This window comes from Amblyomma maculatum, unplaced genomic scaffold (assembly GCF_055883805.1).
Source record: "Amblyomma maculatum isolate TAMU_Amacu unplaced genomic scaffold, ASM5588380v1 scaffold_18, whole genome shotgun sequence".
NCBI classification, from domain to species: Eukaryota; Metazoa; Arthropoda; class Arachnida; order Ixodida; family Ixodidae; genus Amblyomma; species Amblyomma maculatum.
This window is the reverse complement of record NW_028146743.1, coordinates 10,010,954-10,034,953: the sequence shown is the minus strand read 5'-3', so window position 1 is coordinate 10,034,953 and position 24,000 is coordinate 10,010,954. Positions and strand designations below refer to the sequence as shown.

Sequence of the window (24,000 nt, the reverse complement as noted above, 5' to 3'; positions counted from 1 at the left end):
CTTTACGGCCCTGCCGCTTCATGTCGCGGTCGAATGCCATCATCCACTCGGTGAAAATAGCGCGGGTCATCCATGACTTGTTGTTCGCCTTGTACTGCACAGGTAGGCTACGAGTTCCCTTAAAACAGCGCGGCTTGGCACTTTTGCCTATGACTAACGGCGGACGCTTGTCCGAGCCATCCATGTTTGTGCAAAGCATCACTGTGGTGCGTTTTTTGCTGTGTTTGCCGCCGTGACAGCGCTGCCCCTTGAAGTCGAGCGTCCTAGCCGGCAACATCTCGTAGAATAGCCCGGTCTCGTCGGCGTTGTAAATGTCTGCAGGCGCGAAGTTGCTTAAAATTCCGGCTATGTTACTCGCCTTCCAAGCAGCTGCTCCGTCCACGTCTGCTGACATTGACTCGCCGCACAACACTTTTCCAACGATGTTATGGCGGGCCTTGAAACGGTTTAGCCAGCCAATGCTGGCTTTAAAATCATCAATGCCAAGTAGGCATGCATAGTTCAAGGCTTTCTGCTGGACGATGCTTCCGGACAGGGGGACGTTGCTGGCTCGTGCTTCCACAAACCACGCATGCACTGCTTTGTCCAACTCTTCATGGAGGGGCCGCGTCACCTTTTTGTGCTTCGAGGATGTGCCTGAAGCAAGTGCCATTCTCACGCTGTCCTTATTGCCTAGAATCGTTGACAGCGAACTTGCAGGAATTCCGAAGTCTTCAGCAATTGCCGCTTTCTTCCTTCCGCTTTCTGCTTGGGCGATTATTTGAGCTTTTTGCTCAAGGGAAAGAGTTTTGCGTTTTTTCACTTGCGTTGCCATCGGGTCCTGCGGATGAAAACTCGTCGTTGTCGAAGAGAAAGGCAGCGAGTGAACAACGCGACCACGACACAAAGCCAAAATGGCGGAACTGCAATCACGTGATTTCATGCTTAATGTGGCTTTGGATTTGACTTGGACTTCTCGCCAATAAAACTAGTTTCGGTTTCGATTTTGAACGCGAAAATTTCGTTGAAGCGGAAACGCTCTGCAAAAATGGTTCGTTGTGCAGAGAAATTAGGCCATTAATTCTTATAGGATACTCGCGGGGAATAAAAAATTATTCGTTGTCGCGGAAATTTCGTTGTGGCGGTATTCGTTGTGGCGGGATTCAACTGTACTGTAAGCCTTTTGACAGGCTCATACAGGAGTGGGTAAAAAAGTCACAATTTCACAGACAGTTTACAATACATCCTAGAAGACAAAAAAAAAAACAAAGGAATAACAAGGAACATTGGACAACAAGGAACATTTTCGTACCGACAATGTATGCGCATGAAATACACTCAAAGCACTCCGTGATTTACTAGGGCAATCTGCATAAATACCTCTGCTCAGATTGTTGCAGTTTGCTGGGCAAAAAATACTTCCACCTTGGTGATGAATTCATCTGCAGATGTGGAGGAGACAATGTCGAGTGGCAGATTATTCCAGGCTTCTACGATAGGCATAAAGAAGGAATGTTTAAACGTGTTACAGCGGGTGATAAATGGCCTGATCGTCCTGTCATGGTTTGTTCTGGCTGAATGTTTGTATGGTGGTTTTAAGTATTCTTGTTTGTTGATATTAATACAGTCATGATAAAGAAGGTAAAAAAATTTTAAAGAAGCAGCGCGTCGCCGGCTGTTCAAAGTTTGGACATCTGCTCTGTTGCGCAGCGAGGTTGCTGAGACGTGCCGCGAGTACTGCGAAAAAATTAACTGAAGGGCTTTGTTTTGCATCGCTTCTAACCGATTGTCAAGGTATACTTGATGCGGATTTCAAATTATGCTGCCATACTCAAGGATTGGTCGTATGAGGGACTTTTAGCTGGCGCTCGTGCAAGTTTCCTCCGAAGGAATGCAAGCTGTCTGTACGCCTTAATGCACGTTTCGTTGATGTGTGCATCCCATTTCATTGTGTTTGTGATGGTAATCCCTAAATATTTAACTCTGTTGACTTCTGCTACTTGAACTCCCATTAGATAATAAGTAAACTTTAAGGGAAACCGTTTTCGGGTTATACTCTTGGAAGCGGTTTTTTTCCTGTTTATTTCCATTCCCCAGAATTCCATTTTCTCGGAATCAATTTTTTGCAGGGTGTGGCTGCTAGGGAAAGTCATATCTCATGAACCGCTTATTGGATTTTCATGAGGGTTTTTTTGTTACATACCTAAGTAAATTTCTGAGGGCAAGACAATTCGTTTTTTTTTTTTTTTTCAAAATATTTCATGTGTAATTAGGGGCAGTCAATTAAAATATCGTTAAGTCAGGTGCAAATTTTAACACTAAATTTGGGGCTGTACTAAAATTTTTCAGAAAGGAAATTTGGAAAGAGGGAATTGTCTTGCCCTGGGGAAACTATCCAGGAATGACCATAACAAATTTCACACTGCTAGCACATTTTGCAAATTCTCCAGGCTTGCCCCTAGGGACCTATGTAAACTATCTTGATATACTCCTCTAATTGAGAACCGATGAGCCCAGCTTCACGAAACTTAGTAGTTCTTCAAATGTGTGTACTATGAGCATACCCTGAAAATTTCATTCAATTATCTCAAGAAATAAAATTTTGGTGTTCAAGTGTAGCCTGAAATCATTAACAATTGCAAGTCCACTATTGGTACAAGGGTTAAGGCTGTGATTAAACTCGTGTGTGTTAATTATATATTTAGGAAGCAGCAAGGCTAGCTAATGAATGCTAATTCCTTTGCATTTTAAGGACTCGCTGCACTACCTGTTATGCCTCTTCCGGTTCTGCACTTTCCCTCTCCCTGTCCCAGTTTACTTAGTTCTCTTCTGGCTGACACACACAATGCTGTCTTCCATTGTAGGCAAGACAGCCCTGCAGATGGCTGTAGAACAACAGAATGTTGATGCCCTGAGGATGCTCTGCGATGCTGGAGCTGATGTGAACACACCTGTGGACAACACAGGAGACAGGGCCCTCCACACTGCTGTCCTAAAGGACTTCGTCAAAGGGGTTGAAACACTGCTTGCCCAGGTAATGTGAAATATTGCTGCTTCCCCGTGCATGGCTTTGCAAGGCCTCAGCTGCTTGCAGAAATGGGTGCATGGGGGTTACCACCAGCTCAGTTCTTGCTGCATGAAGAGGAATGTTGACTGTTGGGCTGTAGTCTTAAGAGTGCATGCCTCCAAGCTCATGTGCTTATTGGAGTCTACAAACTTTTGCATGCATAATAATACTTTTGTCAGTTCATTTGTCATGCTTTATGTGTCATGTTTATGTATAGATATAGTCGCATAACTCAGCTTGGCCTGCAGTAATACCACACATGTAGCTGCCTCCAGCAACTTCATTTGCAACAGTTTTGTCTAGTGTAATGGAAACCAATTTTTATTTTTTTTTTTAAACTCACTTGTTTCAAACTTTGTGCATATATGAGGTGACATTTGGTCCTCCTCAGTATCTGTGCATTCTAACACGAGAAAACGCCTCGTAATTTGAATGGACAGACGTGTGCGCTGTTTATTTTGAACTGTCCACTCAACCAGCCTACGCTAGCCAGTTTTTGCTGCCAAGCGTGGGTTGTGCACGTTCTCTTGTCACCACAATGGACTGGCTTATTTTGGCTTTAATTGAAGTGTACCTGCTGGTCAGTGCTGGCTTAGTGGCGCTGATAGATGCTGGCTTGCATCAGACACATCTACTATATCTGCTGGATAGTCTGCGAAACCCTTGTTCTGCCCTGCACCCTTTCGGTATGACGTCCGCAAGGCGCAAATATATTTTTCGCTTCCCTTCTTGTTGAAACTGCTGAGATTCAACTGCAAGGAGTAGTGGGCATTCCCACTGCAGGAAAGGCTGTTTTTATTTGCTTGTTTTTCTTTTCCGTTGTCAAATGTGCACCTTTTCCCCACTTGCGAAGTTGTTTCAAGCCAGTGCTACTGTACCACCCATAGAAACCAGGGGTGCGCGAATATTCAAAATCTTGAATACGAATTGAGTGCGTATGGTATTAGGTTCTTATTCGTATTCGAAAGACTGATATACACTGAGATTCTTTAATTCACTGCACTTTTCCTGCGCCGCCCGCTTCGCCGCAACGCTTGACTGTGTGGACTGCAGTGAAGCATCCTCATGCTGCTACAGGGCTGTTTTGTGAAGGGGGACCTTCCCTTCTTAATAGAGGGCCTTCCAAACAGTGTGCGCAAAGTGATGTTAATATCTGGTGCAATTTGCCTTCTGGAAATCTGGTTAAAATTTAGAGCTCTTTGCATCGGGGTATGCGAACGGCTACACCGGACAAAATCTGATTTCTGTGGAAAATTGCGCTACGTTGCAATCACCGCTTGCCTAAACTGGTCATCCAAAACTTTAGTACTGGGTAGAGCAAGCGACCACCTGATCGTGTTAAGTTAGGCTGTACAGTAGGACCCTGCTGATACGTTTTTCACGGTACCATAAAAAAAGAACGTACGAGCCGGGAAATGTAAAAACCGAGAAGTAGGAAGAATTTTAAATGGACAGTGGTGGGCAACTAAACACAAAGTGCAGCATTGTCTGTCGCATTTTTTCACGCCCGGTGAGCACAGCTCACTTCTCCAGCACTTGTAGCGCTTTGTGGCTCTCGCGATCATCGCAAACATACCTCCTGAGAAGGTCTAAGGCTGCGACAGCCGACGTAAAAGGTTGGCTCCGGCAGTGGTTCACCCACTTCCTCTTCATCGTCACTGTTGTTCGCATCGACAACCTCGGCCACAATCTGGTCAATGGTCAAAACCTCGAAGGTGGCAATGGCATCATCCAGAGAAACATAATCGCTGTACGCGATCCCGTTTGCGCCAACCTTTTCCATGGTCGCGTCGAGTTCTTCACAGTTTTCCATGGACGCGTCCTCTATGGTTTCAGACTCTGCTACGCAGTCTGCATCGCTCAAACACTTCGAAAAACAGTTTTTAACTGTTGTGGCAGTGACAACACTCCATGCTGCGGCGAAATACAGTAAAACCTCGTTACAAGAGACACTCAAGGGACCCAAAAAAAATGTCTCTTGTAAGCAGGGTCTCTTGTAACCAAAAATTATAAAAGCACTGTGTTGATCAGTTTACTGCACATCAGCATATAAATTCATTCACATGTATTAACAGGAAATTGTTCAGGAAAGCTTAAAGAATTTATTCATACTAGTATGTATTTTTGTGAGTGCAGAGTGTATTTCTTCCCAAATTCTGGAGGTAAAGCACTTCACTTTGCAAGTCTTCCTGTTGCTCTAATACCTTTGAATCACTCTTACATGCTCGTCACCCTCAGATGCTGACACTTTTCCTCTGAAATGTCCTCGTAGTCACCCTCTATGGCAGGCATATGTACAATTTACTTGCGCGAGAATTGCACAGTCTGAAATCTCTTCGGGAGCACACAAGATCCACATCTGCAGATACGAATTCCTCAAAACATTATGGTACCTCAGCAGTCTCCTGGATGCTCGCCCATGCTTCATCTTCAAGGAAGCTTTCTACAGTATCCATATATGGGCCCTCTTATATCATGTCACCACATTTAAAGCCCGCTTGTCTGAAACATTGTTTCACAGCTTCACTTCTCAGGCTATTCCAGACACCTGAAATTACCTGAACAGCAAACTTTGCATCAATTACTATGGTACAGTCTTGCTGCCTGTCGAGCAACAAGCGTTCTACCAACCTTGTTTTGTACAGCAACTTGACAGCGCATAATGCCTTTGTCTATATAGGTTGAAGGTAGGGTGTGGAGTTTGGAGGAAAAAAACTTTGGTGGCTTTGAGCACGAGAACTTTGGTGCTGCAAGAAGCATTGTCCATAAAGAGACATCAGGATTGTGAGCCTTCATCTTGTGATCAAATTTTAACAGCGAGGAGTTAAAAATGCTGGATGTCATTCATGCATTTTGATAGTTTTGTAGGGGACAGTAATGTGATGCCAGTGGCTGAAACAACGGGGTTGTTTTGATCTTCCAATGATGGGGAAGCACTCCTCAGTTCCTGACATATGCAACAAAAAGGATGCTGATATGGAACATAATTTAGCTGAGGGAATCTGAAGTGCATCATGTATGAGTTGGTATGCTTCAGCTGCATTGCATGAGCGTACCTGGGTTAACAATGCCTCTTCTAAATAGCGAAGAAGTTATACCCCAGTCACACGATCATTTTCAAAGGCATTTGAGTTGATAGCCTTCGAAATTTTCAATCGCGATCGAGCCGCAATTTTCAATCTGGTGTTTGGCGCCAAACTTTTATGGCGCCACTATCGTTGCTTTCGGATGTGCTTAAAGATTTGCTAGGATTAGGATTTGCTAAAATCTCTCTTTAGGATTTGCTAAAATCTCTCTATAAATGCAAAATAAAATATAACTGTTACCTTTCTTTAGTAACTGCAGGTGTTTAGTTATTATTCAAGGACAACTTTTTTTTTTTAACGCGTTGGCGTTCATAGGACTGCGCTTTTCATTGTGTTTGTTTTTCTTGGCGGCGCATGCTACAGTAGTAAAGAAGAGTACATAAATAATACGCCTAAAAAAGGAGCGATACTATTTTAAAATTACGGGTATAATATTTTACCACGTAAATTAAAGATATAAAATAATAACGCTTGTTCACGTTTTTGTATCGTAAACGCGCTGTGCACGTGCGTGCGTGATGCTCCTCGGGTTAACGCTAGCAACCTTGCATGACGTTCGAAGGCCTTCGAGATCTCAATAGAGTTCTGAGCTGTTCCATTGACTCGATAGACCATCGACTCAATGGCCATTGAAAACGCCCGTGTGGCAGCTTTCAAAGGCCTTCGAGTCGATAGGAAGTTGGTTCGAGGGCCTTCAAAATGCCCGTGACAGCGGTATTACATTAGGGACCTGAAAAAGTTGTCCTTAGTAACCGAGTGTCACTTGTAACCACGTCTGTTGTATGTAACGTTTTTAACATGGCGGACATAGGAAAACCAATCGAACCATTTTTAAATGTTTCTTATAACCGAGTGTCTCTTGTAACAGTGTCTCTTATAACGAGATTTAACTATAGTGCATGGCATCTAGGATGGTAATGCCAGTCGGCTACTGCCCACGGCTCACAGCGGCCAGGGACCGCTTCACGATGCACTTTCTGTAGAAGGCTTCACATTCTTGATAATTCCAGCATCCAACGGGTTAAGGTGGCTTGTCGTATTGGCCGGATGGTACAAGACTGACATTCCGCAGTCACATGGTGTCCTTAGGATGCGCGGAACAGTTGTCTAAAAACAGAACTTTTCTGTCTTCACAGCCCATCTTCGAGTCCATGTACAAAATAAATTTGCCAAAAATTTCGCACGTCATCCATGCCTTTGTAGTGGCAGGGCAGGTAGTGAATATTTTTCGGGTAACGTGGGTTGCGAAACATTCCGATGACCCACGGCTTCGTCTCGGAGCCATCAGAGTTGCGGCACAACAGCATTGTGAGACGTTCCTTGCTGCATTTCCTGGCATGGCAAGACTCGCCTTTAAGGCTCAGCGTCTTTGATGGCTGTACTCTAAAAAAAAAAAGAGGGCCACTTCATCGGCATTGAAAATGTCCCTAGGTTCATAGCCGTTGATAATGCCCGGCACCGACTCTTTCCAGCTGTCTGCAGTAGCAGTGTCTACACTTGCGGCCTCCCCATTAACGGTTTGGTAGGTTATGCCATGTCTTTTTTTGAAACGGTCTATCCATCTGTTTGATGCACTGAAATCTGCGATCCCAAGCTTGTACAAGTGTTTTTTCGCGTAAAATGGTGCTGTCAAAATTCACACCCGCAGCTCTGGCTTGCTTAAATCATTTGTAGACAGCTTCATCAAGCTGCACATGCCCTGCGGGGCGGGCTTGCTTGCTTTTGATGCCGAAGGATTGGGTGTTTGCTTCAATTTCGCTTCTTTTAGAAACAATGGAGTACAGCCTGGATGGCGTGAGTCCAAGTTCTTTTGCGATACACACCCGCTTCTGCGTTGGGTTTGCATCCACAGTGCGGATAATGCTCAGTTTCTCCTTCGCGAAAGTGCTTTACACTTTCTTGATGCCATGGCGATGGAATGAGGCCAACGCTAATCCACAGCAGTTCACGTCGCGTCGCGACATGGAAGGGTTGGCACGGCTCCAGGTGGGCGGTTGAGCACGCTAGACACGTGGGCACAAGACCACGGCACGCGATAAATTCACTCCTTGCGTCTTCCATGACGTGCGCACAGCAGGAAGAGAGATGTGAAATGATTCCTTAGCGAAACCGCGAAACGATGTGACGATATGTGCCAGAACGAAGTCAGCCGTGCTAGCGCTAACCGCACAAAGAAATAAGGACTTCGCCCCCTAGAACACAAGGCTGCAAAATGTTTTTGAAAAGAGTAATTAATATGGCGGTTACAGTCACCGCAATCACCTGATTCTGTCGTGTTTCTCTCATACTCAGGCATGAGGAGCAGGGATTCTGAAGTTCAATTAATATTCTGGAATCTCAATTGCTGCCGTTTTCATTTGGCTAGCTAAAAAGTGACATTTACAATTATTCTTGGCACTTCACAGACTCAGATCGAAGGCAAAAAATTTATTCAGAGTTGAAATTGCGGCTGTGCAATGCAGTGAACTTTTCACGAAGTTCCAATTGCGTTACGTTCAAAACAATATCAATCAGCTGAAAGAGTATGTAATCTTGCGACTGACGCAACAACTTTTAATCAAGATGTTGGGCATGAATATTTGTTCTGCAGAAGTGAGGAGAGTGCCAAACAAGAAAAAAAGTAATTCTCCTTTAAAGGGCCACTGTCCACCCTCTGGCCGAAATTTTCTTCTATGAAGGCCGTAAAGGGTTTTTGAAAAGAGCAATGCAATAGCAAGTTACAGCCACCGCAATCAACCGATTTTGCGTTTCCTGCTCCTTCCGTTCCCTCTCGGAGGTTTTTCACTCTCCTGCCTGGTCGTCTAGCCTCCGCAAGCCAAATTCCCCTTCCTGCACCCCTGTTTGGCGGGAGATGGTGAGTGGTACTCTGCGTGTGTGAAAACGAAACGGGCGAGGGAGCGCAGGCCATGGTGAGAGAAAAGCGCGCAGTGAGCGGCGGACACAATTAGTCATGTACGCCCATCCTGCACCGTCAGTCAGCGAGACGGACCAATGGATGTCGTGCGATTCTGACGTCAGCCTTGCAGTTTGACGGCCAGCGTAGAGAACGGTGAAGCTGGTTTCCGAAGGAAAGTATGAGAGAGCTTTGATTTGTATTTTTGCTGCTTTGCGGCGCGCATATCGCTGTAGCATTTTGCACAGACTATTTCCTGTACCTGATCGAAGCATTGGGCTCCTTTGCTTAACAGGTCATACCCTGGACAGTGGCCCTTTAAAAGTAGTGAGCGTGTTATGGCTAGAAGAGGACCACCCTGTACATTGGTGCAAAACAAGAGAGGCTTACTGGATTTTGTCAAATTTGGTTCTGAGGAGCCTACTGCGTAATGGTTCTTTACAGAATAACGGTAAACTTTGCGATTTTTACTATAAAGTGATACAAGTTATAATAAAACTAGTTCATTTGTTCTGTTCGTTCTTGTGCACAGACAAGCAAATCAGTGTACTACCATGCTGAATTTAATACTTGTCCTTTGGTGTCTGCTTTGTGTTAAATTGTCCTTTGGTGTCTGCTTTGTGTTAAATTCAGCATGGTAGCATATCGATATAGAAAACCAACTAGCCATTATTGCAGCGTTGCTTAATTAAGCAAAGTTTGATGAAGGTTTAATTGTGGCGAGCGGAAAAATTTCTGAACCAGCCTAGAGGTGGGTCGATAAAGCTTTGGGAGAACAAGGCACATGACATTTTAGAAGCCATTGTAAAGAAGTCATTTTAGAAATAGCGATGATAACAATGAAGCACTGCTTACGAAGTCTTCAAGAGACTGGAGATTGTGGGGCTCACACACTCCAGGCTTCACTTCTAGTATTGGTATGGAAATATTGAAAATTTCGAACACTAATTGAATACGAATGTAGGAAAAAAGTGCCTTTGAATATCAAATATATTATTCGTAAAAGAAATGGAAAATTAAAAAATAGCAAACACTGTCTTGTTTATTTTGGAATTCACATGGTATGTGCAAATAAAATAAACTAGAATGGCACAGAAGTGGATACCCTAATGAAAAATTCAGCATAAATCTTATACTCTCAACGGACCACGAAAATGTCCAAAAAATCGGGCAGTCCAAAAACACAAATGTGCATCAAAAAAGCTCAATATATTGCCTATTATTCTTTTTGAAGCCGGAAAAAGTCATGAATGCTTTTCTGCACCACGCTCCCCTTCTGTGCTAACAGGTCCGCCTGAATTTCGCTTGCATCAGCTCAGCTTGCGTCGGCTGCGCTGCTGCAGGTGAGTCATCGTCGCTCTCAGACTCCGCAAGCACTTGGCGAATAATTTTTGCATCTGCGAGCCCAGTGCACAATTTCAACTCGTGGTCCACGTCTGTGAACTCTGAAAATGAAGCGCTCGATGGAATTTCGACAGTGTGAAGGTTGTCAATGAGCTGCTCATTGCCTGTCAGCTGCTCGACGACGCTCTCCTCGTCTAAGGCAGCCGACTCGTCATTCAGCACTAATCCCGCGTGACGGAAGCAATTGCGCAGTGTAGTGGGTGCCACCGACTTCCACGCATCGGCGAGCACACTAAGTACTCCAAGCAAATCGACACAATAGGTTTTCCACTGTCAAGGCACACCACCACCACCACCAACCACTGGATCAGAATACAGACTCCGTTGAGTGCCTTCTCGCTCCTTATAAAATTCGGAAACAGCTTCTTGAAGAACTGAAGCCACAGTAGCGACAGAACATAGCTCTCGCATCAGCACGGCCACGGGTAGGCCTACTCGCTATGCTTGGCAATGCACGTGAAATGCACTGCAAACACAGATTCTAGAGCACTGTAACTCAGAGGAACAGGCAGTCGAAGTGATCATGCTAAAAGGAAAAAAAAGCACTCCGGCGGCAAGCAGCGATGGCAGTGACGTTACGGAAACGGGAGCTGCTAGGCAAATAATATAGCCTCGATCCAGCGTCAGTTCAGCTGAGGAGCAGCACGCAAGGCTGGCACAGGCTTCAAAGTTATCGAAGGAAAAAGTAAGCAAACAAGATGGCGGCGACACTGCTCAAAATGTGCGGCAGTTGGCCCAGCTGACTCTTGGAATGTCTGAAAAAGCGAATAGCTCTTCCTAGAGTATCCGAAATTTTGAGCAGCGTAATACATTGACCTTATAAGGTATGTCCTGGAGCTGGAAAAAAGTCAGAATAATCAAGCATGTTCGAAAAATTGGGTGTCCGAAAAATAGGTCGTCAACTGTACACCATTCCATATACTGTTTGCCCACCTCAGTGGCTCAGTGGTTAGGGCGCTCTACTGCTGTGCCGTAGGATGCGGGATCGAATCCTGGCTACGGTAGCCGCTTTTAAATTGGGGTGAGAAGCAAGCTGCCCGTGTGCTGTGAAATGGCGATGCACGTTAAAGAACCACAGGTGGTCGGAAATTTCCGTAGCCTGAGTCGTTTTGGGATGTTAAACCCCACGAGCCAGACGAAACCAACCATATGCCATTTTATGTGCATATGTTATGTGCATTTTATGTTCTTTCAGACATAAAAATGTCTAAAAGAACTGAAAGCTCGAATTTTCTAATGGAACTAAAAAAGGTAGTGCAAACTGTTTACATCGCAGTAATTTTATTTGATGAGCACCTGTGCTACTAAAGTGTGCATTATGTTATAACGACATTTTTACCTGGTTCCGTAAGCTGCCTTGCTTTGTGCGCACTGTTGGGAAGGCCCTCTTTTCAAAATGGAAAGGCGCTCTTCACAAAACAGCCTTGTCGCAGAGTACACGCAGCCGAACATTGCGGTGAAGCGTGCTGTGTGGAGAAAGTGCGGTGAATTAGAAAATTTTTGGTGTATTATGTACATTGCACACGTCTGCATCACTGACTTGACTTAAGAGAGTTTCCTTGGCTATTGTTGAGCCTAGTTATATATATATAACATATTCACCATTTCCCTTTGCGGTTCACTCTTTCTTCTTTGGTCCATCATGAAGTATAAGAGAAAAGCAACGTTTGCATTCACTTCTTCCTTTTAGGTCTCCCAATAATCGCATTTGCAAGGACCTTTTATAGCTGTTTTTATTTTCGGCAAAAAATGAAAAAAAAATTTAGCCTTCTGGCACTCAACCAGCAGAGCTGTTAAGCAGCTTCTAGTTCCACCAACTGTACCTCAACCTGCACTCTAGCTGGAAGAGAGAGAAGGCATTCCATCATGTGATCATTATAGGTCACAGTGAAGGGTAAAACTTTGGGAGAGTGAGAATGAATAATAGGAAACAGGTCCCATCATTAGGGCCAGTGCCCTAATGACGGGTTGTATACATGGTCTGCCGCAGCTGTCTTGAATATGCCTCCATCGGGACACAGTGCAACATCCATTTATGTGTCGTAAATGCTATTCTGGAGTTTTTATTTCAAATTTTTTTCAGATGACCCGCATCTTTCCATGCGTAGCAGCATATTTAGGCGTCGGTGCAACCATTAATTGATCCTTAATGCGGCGCGATAGTGCTTGCTTGGCCTCCATGACTTTCCAGTCTCCCAGGTGTGGTAGTCCTGTGAAAGATGCTTTTGCCACAGATTGGAGCAAACACAAAACACCGGCATTAAATCCCATGTAAGATAGTTGGTAGCATTAGCATTTACAGTCGTATGTACAGTGAAATCTCGTTACTACGAACACCACATTAACAAATTTTTCTAATTAACAATTTTTTTGAAAATCCCCAACTTATTTCAAAGTTTTTAATGTAAAAATATTTCAGAATATGAATTTCAAAATAGCGCATATTTCAGAATAACGTAGATTATTTTTTCTGCTATAATCAAGGAACATCACGAATTAGGCTAAAATTAACAGTGCTGCAACTCTTGCTTGAAACAGGAATCGCCATTTCTGTGCACATGCTTGGACTATAGCTCTCATCATCACCGTATCCAGTGGCAACATCTAGAACCACCACAAAGGTCTGGTTTAATAGGCAGTAGCCAGCAGGCCTTTTTTCTTTTTAAGGCGAAAGCCTAGAAAGGCTCGTATTGAAATCCCATGCGCGGGAGTTGTGCGTTGCGTGAGACCTGTGCACAAGATGTAATATTTCGCGAGGTTCAGCAAGATGTGTTCTCCTTGTCTAGCGTTCTTGCCATCTGCAATCCCACACTTGAACGCGCGCTAAGGAATGCCACGCGATGGGAGCATTGGTGTACCGCCCAAACGCACACTTGCCTGAGAAAGTGTGATAGATACTGTGCCTTTCCTTTCCTGTAAACCAATTGTAATTATATGTAGCACTGCAATGAACACCAATAAGAGGTACATGATAGGAGAGGAAGGGTAGGCTTTAGTTATTCTCTTAAGAGACATCTAAGAGACCCTTTTTTTCTCTGTGTTGTGTGTCGTTTGCCGATCGGTTGTTCGTGCCGTTCACACGTGCGGGGACAGTTTTCGCTGCAGGAAAAAGTAGCCATGTTGAAAGAAATTGACACAGGGAAAAAGCAAATCGGCCTCTGCAGACAGCTTCACATTTCCCCATCGACTGTCATGATCATTTTGAAAAACCGAGACAAGATTGTCAAACTTGAGGTTGTGTCGAACTGTGCTTTTCAGCGCATGAACAAAGTCCACACTTTCATCGCTTGGTGCAGTGACATAAATGATGAGATTTTGCGCGAAGTGGAAGGTGTAAAGAATTTTCAGTTGTGTGTGCAGCACGCGGCAGAAAAAAACTGATTTCTTAAAGGGATAGAACACTGGCCAGGATGTCATGAGATTGTGGTAGAGATGAAAAGACCTTACCTCATATAGTACAGATCAAGCGCTACAATACCAAAGAAAGAGGCTTTACAATTTTAATTTGCCATTGAAATAGCTTAAAAACAACCAAGGTGCCATCTTGCAGAGAAACCCGATTACTGTCAGTGTAGTAGCCCACATGACTACATGTCTGCAAAATATCACAGATTTTCTCAAGTGGGCATTGTTTTCTTTTTTGTTCTAGGAGCGCCTGTTTATTGTGTCCTTAAATAAAAACCGCCCTTCCTTTCGCATTAAGAGTCTCATGCTTTCAGCCGGGGTCACTAGATGGCACCACAGTGTTTTAAATCCGTGGATGAAGCGGTGATAGCGTCCACTGAAACTTTCGTTGATGAGGCGTGCCGTAATAGCCTTGAGTGTGGATTTATATTGGTTTTCGGTACGTCTTTTTTGTCGACCACCAGTCATCATAGCAGTCGTACTCGTGGTTTCCAGCATCGGACTACATAAAAACGGGCGCATGCACTGTTAAAAAAATTCCCGGTAAAAATTTTTTATAGTGTTTCTACCAAAACCGCTATGGAATTGAACATTTTAGGCATCAGTCTTTCCATTGCACGAAAAAAAAAAAATGTGAGACCTAAATTAAAGTATTCTGCCTCTTTAAAATAAAGGAGCTTTGAAGTTAGTGCAACATTTTCATTTGAGATTTTGCTTGCCTCCTCACGTGTCTACTGCCAAGGTACGTCATTTTCATACCTTGGTTTTATCGCTTCCTTATATTTGCAAGTTTTCACAACAACGTTTCAAGGTAACGAACAATTTTAGGCGGTCCCCCACGATTCATTATATTGAGATTTGACTGTGCGTGATAAACCACACAGTGTAGATGCATTGGTGCAAGGCAAAAGCACTTGCAGAGGCATCAAAAACAGTATCCCACTGCTGCAAAATATGAACCAGGGCAGCACAGGATGTCCTTGCAAGAGGTGCCAAGACCACTGCAAAGCAGCAGAAATAAGCACCCGCTGTCTGTGAAAAAAAAACAAGGTACTATATTAGAAGCTGCCACCTACTGGCGTCATCCAGCAAGTCACAGTATGCATACACTTATTGTCGTATACCGGCTGCAAGAGAGCTGCTGCCAGAGCAATGTAGCATCATGATAGATGTTGGAGCCCGCGGGGTGGCCGAGACTATCCAGTCTGCGTTTGACATGCGTGCGTCTTGCACTACGTGAGAAAAACTGGTGTAAGTTTCGGGCAGCCCGCGGGGAGCCTAAGACTAATTTTAATGGCCCACCGGTAACTGTGGTCGTGTTGCAGGATTCCCTTGACACGACTGCCGTCAACAGCCATGGGTTACAGGCCTTGGACATGGCCCTTGACCTAGAAAGGGCTGAAATCGTCCACATGCTACTTGAGCATGCTGAAAATTTGTGCAGTGTGAGCCGACTGCCGATGGTGAGAATTGAGAAGCGGCACTTCGGAACTGGTGCCTTCGGTGTGGAGAAACTGGTATACCAGTGTGTTATGGAGCAAGCGGTGTTTTTTCAGAGGGTAACAAAATTTTCGTCGTTTGCTGTGAGAATTAAGTAAACGTGTGAGGCGATAGAAATGGACCTTTACCTGCATGTCTCTTTTGTGCGCAGAGCGGTTTGGGGCCAGTGTTTTGGACCTTTAAGGCACCTAACCAACCTAGTCAAGGATGTACAGAAACGTGATGAGTTAACTGAATATTTTTTCATATGGCTTCCAAGTTTGGCACATAGGTGACAAGAATTGTCTTCTTTATGTAAATGCTTATTTCGGGAATACCAGCTCGGGCCTGGAATATTGAGCCCAGCTACCCAGTTGCACTAGAATTCGCATCTGCTGAAATAAGGAGAGGCTGCACCTTCCATACTTTTTCGCGGCACGTTTTATGTAGCGCCTCTAACCATGCTGTTACTGCTGTCACGTGCAGTTTAAACATAGCTGAAAGGTACCAGTTTTATCTCATTAGGTGCCCAAGTTTCTTCACTGCCCCACTTAAAATTATTGAAAGCGTGCACAGAGGAATATACGGTGCGCAGAAATGCCCGTCAGTGGATACGAACAATGCCAGAATTATACACCAGATAAATCATTACGTGGATAAATTGTACCATGGATGGGTAATGGCCACTAAGCCTAAGCTTACCTCACTTATCATGCTTCCAAGTCGTTATCTGAGATGCGCTTGCACAAAGCCGGGCAATCCAGAAGAAAGCAGCCAGTGTAAAATGGTGGTCAGTCCTTTAGGAAGCCACCGAGAAGCCTTGGAATGATCCCAGCCTTGCCTGCTGGTGGGACAAGAAGGGCTGGTGGATATAAGAAGGGCAGTTTCTTCATTTTGGTTGGGATTCATCACCAGCTGAATACTGCGCGGTGAAAGCCTTGACACTCACCCAAATGGCTTGAGACTTGCCTGTGCTTTTAGCGCTGCATGTAGTTTTTTTTCACCTCTAGGGATACAATCTTCAAACTAGTTCACAGACTGCGTGTGCATGGTCAAGTTCCCATTGTCGGGGTGCACTGTACTCCTAGTTTTGGTGTTCCCTTGACAGAAAGATTGCCCGAGTTCATGTTTTTTAGCACATCCACTTCTGCAGGCATGTAAAAGTCAGTCTTGCATGGTTATGTCAGGTTTAATATGCTCAAGCTGCAGCTGGGCTGTGAGGGTTTGCTATAGTGGAAGGCTTAACATTAATTCTCACAGCATGGGGTTCCTTACCCAGACACTGGCTTTGCATAGCACACATTCATTTCTGCATTTCACCCTCTTAAATACTGGCCTTGGGATCAGCTGCCAAGTGATAATGCCGCTGAGCCATTGAGGTGGGTGCCATCTTACAATTAGGGCATGTTTGGTGTGAAAATAGATTTTACATGTAGAGAGCCAGTCTTTTTTCTGTAGTATACAGCGGGAGCTTCCATTCTCTTTATTGCCACTGCAGCCATCGCCACCTTTCTGTAGCCACCAGTAACCCATGCACCATGCACGCAAAATTTTTTGACATCCTGTAGATGGCAATGGGGGAGGGCTTAATATTCCCTGCTTTGACTGCATGTGCTGTGGGTTATGCATAGTATACTGCATTTCCAGAAGCTCTGTCATCATACGGCGGTGTGATACTGCTTACAGCTAGGGCAATGCACAAAGATGTATATGCCTACACGGCTGCTAAACTTTTTCATTGTATACACTGAACTTGTGGCTATAAAATTTATCGAAGTCAATTTAAGTTGAAAGGTCACAGAACCAAAATGAAACAAAGGTAAGAGGTGAATCCCTGGCCATATTTGCATGCGTCCTTCCCAGTACAGTTGCCTCAAGCTTCACTTGTTCCACTCGAGGAATTCGTTCGCCAGCTCGTGCAGGTGTGAGTTGTTTTGGTTCAAAATAGAGTGGAGAAGTTAAAAGGTGCTGTTAGCAATGTGTAAATGCTATCTGTTCATGCTTGGCACTCTTTCTGCATGTTGCACTGTTGCCTGCTATCAAACAGGTTCTTGTCCAGTTAGCTGGTCATGAGAAAGATAACCTGTGGGCATGAATGACCAGTAGGGGGCTCTTGTTTCGTCGTATGGTCAAGTGACTACTCCGAATAGGCCTTCTGTTTCTGGTGATTTAAACTGAAGCCAGCAACGCAGACATTTCAGAGTGAGGAGAGCGTCATGTTCAAAACTAGAGCCAGTAGTAATTTATTTAGTTTTACTGTAGGTCATTATAGGCCCTCAGAGAAATGGGTTGATAAACAAAAATTAAACAAAGATAACAACAATCGTTACACAGCGCTAAGCAAAAACAACTCAAAGATCTCTATAATTATGGCTCTAACAGTTCAGTTTTACCGGTGCATACATAGCAGACATGGTATTCACAATGTCATTCAACAAGCAGCAATTTCTAGATTTTGACGGCCAGGGGTAAGGGTATTTAAGTTTATCTCATTTTGAAGCAATTGGTTTGATTAAAAATGTGTGATTATTATTATATGTCATTAGCATAAGCCAAGTGCTGAACTCTAGCAGCTTGGAGGCATTTTAGCTTAGTTACTTGCAACAGCTTGTGGTTTTTCACCCCAGCCAGTTCCGCCACCATTTGAGCTAGTGATCGTTTCATTTGCTTGTATATCAGTTCACATAAAATGGCAGACACATTAGCATGTTCACTTAACGATCATGTTAGCACATTTTGCATGCATTATCTCCTCTGTATTCCTATGCAGGTAGCTCTTAATCTCTGGTGGGTAACCTTGTCACTTTGTGCTCAGCTGTATAAATAACTGTGTAACGGTTGAAACAAGTGTCCAAAATGTGAGACATCTACCCAGCAGAAGTGAAAAGTCTGAAATTTTTACATCGCTACCTGTTTTCGTGTAGCACGCCATTTGTGGTCAATAAGGGCACTTGGCGTGAAGAAATTCCTATTTGTGCCAAAATGCACTCTCCATCACACCTGTGTATTGCAGTTGTTTCTGTCACCAGCATGGAATGTTCAGCTTTCCATCAGAATTGGCCAAAACTGCATCACCAGCGAGCCTGCCTAAGCCCCCATTTTTTTTTTCAACACGAAAAAGTTCTCTGTCTTGGCAATGCACATTTTGGACATAGCATATTCATGAAATGATGCAAAAAAAAGCAAATTTGTTCTTGGAGCAACATCAGCTCGTTATCATACTGAATTCATTGATTGATGCCTATGCTCTGAGGCAGTTCAATTCTTTACAAGGCTACAGACATTACTTTTCAACGATGAACAGAAGAACAGAAATAACAAGAAAAGGTAAACTGAAACGGTTATATGGCTGCTTTACATGATGCGGTGGCAAATTTTTTGTTTCGCTAGTAGGGAAGTGGGTTTCAATGAGTGGGTAATGCATTTGGCAAAAAAAATGTGCATTCTGGAGCAACATGTTTTTTTTTTTTTGCACACAGCTATTTGTAATGTGGCTAGGTGTTCAACTTTCAAGTGTTTTGTAGAGATTGCTGCTGTGCCGCTTGATGCTTTTATTTTGCCTTACTCATTAGATGTTGAACCTCATTGTGTTTTAGCATTTTACAGTAGCTGTATAAGAACGGCTTTCCAGTTCACGGTGCATAGTGTTTGTGGTGGTGGTGCATGGTGGATGTGATGGGAGCGGATGCGGTGGTTATGGATTTGGTGGTGGTGGATGTTGTGTTAGCCGATGTTGTGGTGGTAGATGCTTTTTTGGGTGCGACAGTGGATGTGGAGGTGATGGTGGTGATATGATGGAACAGTGGAGTTGCCATTGGGTTACATGGTGACCTTGAGATTAAGAATGGCGCGATGCTGTGTTCAGTTTTTCGGCCAAGTGGCTGGCTGTGGGTATAGCTATCATTGTCACCTCTTACATTAACTTTCAAGATTCGTGTAACTGTCAAATGTTTGATTATCAACAGGGATTAGATTTTGGTTTCGTTTGGTTGTGGCAATTAATAAACAGCCCAGTTGGCCAATAAAATTTAAGTTCCATCTTGGAAACAGGCTAACGGGTGTGGCTTTGATTTCGGGGTGTCACTGACGCCATTTGTATTCCGCTGCTGCCAGTTTGCTAATTGTCTCTTTTTGACCTCGCAGGGTGATGTTGAAGAAGAGTGGGACTGGCCACAGAGTGATGGGGAAAATGCAAGCGGGGGTTCCCCATTGTCAGGTATAAACATCACATTGCTCTGTGCACTGCACAATTGCGCCAAAAATAGTCGAGCATCGCGGCAGAAATTTACCAAATTGAAGCACCTGTTGCAGCTTGTAACTCTTCCTGCTGAGCGTGAATTTTTGTAAAATAGTTTGACAGTACTCATTGTCATGGAAATGTGCTTACATTAAATGCTGCGCATCAATTTTCAGCCAAAACTGATGCGTGGCATTTTGTATTTAATGTTGTAACAACTGCTGGATTCCTTAATGAGTGACTTTTTTTTACGCTGCGTGAAATTTTGTAATGTGTATTTTGATCGTGGTTGCAGATGGAGTAGGTGGGGCCGAAGGCGTTTCCTTGAGTGGCCTTCGTAAAAGCATAATGGCAGCTCTGGATTCAGAAGAGATTGCGGCGCGTGTTCTGGATTGTCTGATAGGAGGTGGAGATGTCGTCGTGGCGAAGGTGGTTGCATTTCTCAAGGAAGGTGGGCTCGGCCGCACCATTTACAAGAAGTACCTGGGGGTAGGTGGCGACACACGTGTTCCTGCAGATATTGACTTCTGTGGAATTGCATTTGCCGGGCATATCATATGGCGACAATGGGAAACATTGTGACAGATGTGATCTTCGTATCACCACATCTGATAATACATACATCTTGCAGCATTTCGCCTGCACCCATATCAGAGCTTCCAAGAAGCCCACTGGCACTGAAGCTTGCATTCTGAATTTTGTTAATTTCTGTGTGGTCTTCTTCATTAACTACAGTAGGCTTTGATATAAATAGGTCCGTTTAAGATGAATTCTCAGCTTGGTGGACACTTTACGCACTCTAATTGGTTACTTTTCATGGCTGGCTGAGCATCACCCGTGTAGCTGTGTACGAAAGTGTCCTTGCAGCTCTTCTGTGAAAAATAAAGCAAAAAAAAAGGCAAAAATGTAAGCTTTTCAGCAAACCGAAATACAGCATTGGCATCGGAAGTGTGAAAGTGCCGTTGCTCCCCCACATCAACAGTACCTTCTTCCCCCGCCTTAGGTTGTATGGCTACCTTATTGAGGAGATTAGCTGCAGGCATGAGGTAATCCACTGACCTTCCAAGATTGCTGCACACCTACCTCTTGAGGCACCATTCTGTATGCTTTCATTTGTTTGTCACCTTTCTTTCCTATGGGCACCAAGGAACGATGGCAGGAGACAAGATGCTGACTGACAGCGGGCGAGCGCTGCTGTATTGTTCTGGGTTTTCCATTACCATTTATATGCTAGTTCTACATTATCCTAGTGACACATTCCAGATACCAAATTTGATCATTCGTATAATCATTCGAAGGGAACTCATACGAAAGAGAGTGACTGCTTGTTCTGGTATAAAATGTTATTGGCTCTTGATTGACCTTGCTCAGCGGCTGCTGTCCCAGAGTGAGATGGAGGACAAAGCCTGAAGGAAGAAAACAGCCAGTGTTCTTGGACACTTTTATTATGCAAAGACGGCGAACAGGCAGCCTAAATGTTGGAAGGCGGAGAAAACTGGTGCTTGTTGGCACCATGGGCATCCAGTCTCATTTTGTAAAAGTGACCATGAGTGTGAGCAGGCTTATTAAAAAATGGCGGCATGTAGTTAGGAATTATTGAGGCAGAACCAATTTGCACACGATTAATGTTAATTTTTTAATTCATTACGTCCATAAGCTAAGGAAAGCAGGTAGCAAAGTGGAGAGGAAATCCTCGTCTCCTTTTGTACCTTGGCCAGATCCAACACATGCTCCTCCAAGTGCAAAGTGGGCCATTCACAATTCAGGCTCTCTGTTCGTCTGAAACATTAATGCCACTTTTGTCGTGTTCCATATGAGCATTGGAAGCTCATTACGGAACAAGGAAGCAGCTTGCCAAAGAAGTGCAAGCTGACCCTAACAAGCAGGTAGCCACTATTCAGTGGTTCATTACTCGTGGTGCAATTGTCTGAACAGTAAACAGAAACAGTTTTTATTTGATTATATATATAAAACAAGCCAGAGGCATCAAAACTGTTGTTCTTATAATGTGGTCCGATGGTTAGCTTTTATTTAGATAACCAGAAAAGTCTTAACAGTGGAATGATTGTGTCATGGAGGAAATATGTGGCGGTTACGGCTGCAGTCAAGCATTTCTAGGCATTCAGCTAATATCAGATGATGCCAGGTGTCAGTCTCCAGTTGTTGGGGAGAAGAGGGAGAGAGCAGAAAGGGGCTGCCACGAGACGAACCCCCCAAAATTCATATGTTTAAAGAAGCAAAATCACCCAGGTGTATGCCTAGTTCCCATCGCTGTAAAATCTGTCCGTTTCTACGTCTGCAGTAGTTGATTATCACTGCCATAATTTTCATGGGTTGTTGGAGTCCTAGCGAATAGAGATAAGACTGCAAAAACACACAGTAGGCACTAGCACTGGCACATGGCAAGTACTATTTGTAGCTTGCTGAATTTATCAGAACCCCCAAATAGGCCATCTTCATCTATAAGTGGGCCTCTAATTTCTGGAGGCAGATTTTGCAAACTTAGATACGTATGCTGCAATAGGCTTTAATTAGTGTGGCATAGATCACAGCAGATTGTGGCAAGCTCTCCAAGAGATGGGAGTTCCAATTCACCTCATCTGTCTCCTCAGGAACCTTTATGAAGGGCAAGAGGCCACAGTCAGAACTGGGCATGGTCTTACTGATTGGTTTCCGATTGAGAAAGGGGTGAGGCAAGGCTGCATACTGTCGCCCTGCCTATTTAACCTATATGCAGAGTGCATCATGAGAAAGGCCGGTCTGGACAAGTCTTCAGCTGGAGTGAAGATTGCTGGAAAACGTATCAACAACCTTAGATATGCGGATGATACCACTTTAATGGCAGAAAGTGAAGTGGAACTCGAGACTTCTGATGCGCGTACAAGAAGAGAGTGAGAAGTTTGGGCTTAAACTGAACATTAAAAAGACAAAGATCATGGCGTCTTGCCCTATCAACTCCTGGAGCATCAATGGACAAGAAGTGGAAGCTGTGACAGATTTTCTGTTCTTGGGCGCCAAGATTACCTCGGAAGGAGACTGCAGCCATGAAATTAGGAGACGCCTGCTTCTGGGAAAGAGAGCAATGGTTAGCCTTGACCGCCTAGTAAAGAACAGAGACATTAGTCTGCCAACCAAGATCCGTATAACCCGTGCTATGGTCTTTCCAGTTGTGATGTATGGATGCGAGAGTTGGACTGTGAAAAAGGCTGACCGCCGAAGAATTGACGCGTTTGAATTGTGGTGCTGGCGAAGACTCTTAAGAGTTCCTTGGACTGCCAGAAGATCAAATCAGTCGATATTGTCGACCATAAACCCTGACTGCTCATTGGAGGGTCAAATTCTAAAGTTAAAGCTCAGCTACTTTGGTCATCTGATGAAAAGAGAGGAGTCAGTCGCTGGAGAAAGATTTGATGTTGGGAAAGGTTGAGGGTCGCCGGAGAAGGGGTAGGCAGCGAACGCGATGGTTAGATGGCATTCTCGAGGCATTGCAGATGAAGCTATGTGATGTTAAGAAGATAGTGAGAGACCGGAAAGCGTGGCGTGACATGGTCCATAGGGTCACGAAGAGTCGGACACGACTGAACGCCTGAACTTGAACTATATGCAGCAGGCAAGGTTAATGTGCTAAAGTTACATCCAAAACTCATGCGAACACATTTTGTCCTCTTAGAGCTCCATTGACTTCACCCGTAACTGCTAGCTATGGGCATGAAAAAGGGTTTTGTGGAAGGACCCTTGTACTAGTAGCTGCTGCTGTTAGCTTTGAGACATTTAGCTCTTAACAGTGTACAAAAACACTGACAAAAGGCATGCATAGAATGGAGATGAGGCCTGGAACTGTGGCTTATTGTGCAAAAACCACTGCTTACCAAGCCATTTGAGGGGTGTATACAGGCAAATGTATGATGAGTGAGTAAACAGTTTAAAATTTTTGGGCATTGTGAAATATTTCGCGTGTCTATCGAACTCCAGTTAGGATATTGTAGGTATCCAGTACTGAAGTCCTCCAGTTCGAAGTAATATAAATTCCTGAATGTGGTTATGGTGTAGACTGCAGATCTCTGTGTGGTGCTTGGCAGGTTCACAAAATGCAATTCTTTTTTTTTTTGTTTTCAGGACTTCAGTGATGAAGCACTGCAGCAGCTGTTCACCGAGGTGCTCTGCATCCCACTTGACTTTTGAATAAAGAGTTCTTTTCCTTGTCAGCTAGCCTCCAGCTTGTGTAATGTAGCTGAAGCTTTTTTGAACTTCGGTTGGTAAAAGGTTAAGTATGTTGCCTTCAAGTTGCTGGCCTGCAGAACACTTCATTCATTTATTAATTCCTGAACCTAAAGGCTGTAGAAGGCATGCTCATAAAGCTTGCCCCTATACTAGAACTCACATATTCTCCAACAAGTAAGGACCTGGTGTACACATGCTGTTCCTGGTCACTAAAAACATTTGCTTCTTT

At 44.1% G+C, this 24,000-nt stretch overlaps 1 protein-coding gene across 5 annotated transcripts in view; it reads left to right on the top strand.

The window, feature by feature from the left end:
• Rel (nuclear factor NF-kappa-B family member relish) overlaps window positions 1-23,755 on the top strand; it is a 160,875-nt gene extending 137,120 nt beyond the window's left edge. For 4 of the 5 annotated variants that reach the window (XM_084586281.1, XM_084586282.1, XM_084586285.1 and 1 more), the window contains exons 15-19: window positions 2,844-3,013; window positions 15,160-15,297; window positions 19,457-19,529; window positions 19,846-20,039; window positions 23,667-23,755. In XM_084586281.1, the coding sequence (XP_084442407.1) occupies window positions 2,844-3,013; window positions 15,160-15,297; window positions 19,457-19,529; window positions 19,846-20,039; window positions 23,667-23,732 (641 nt within the window). In that variant the 3' untranslated portion in view covers window positions 23,733-23,755. The remainder of the gene's footprint in view (window positions 1-2,843; window positions 3,014-15,159; window positions 15,298-19,456; window positions 19,530-19,845; window positions 20,040-23,666) is intronic. The other variant, XM_084586283.1, reaches the window with a different exon arrangement.
• Window positions 23,756-24,000: the final 245 nt, after the last annotated feature.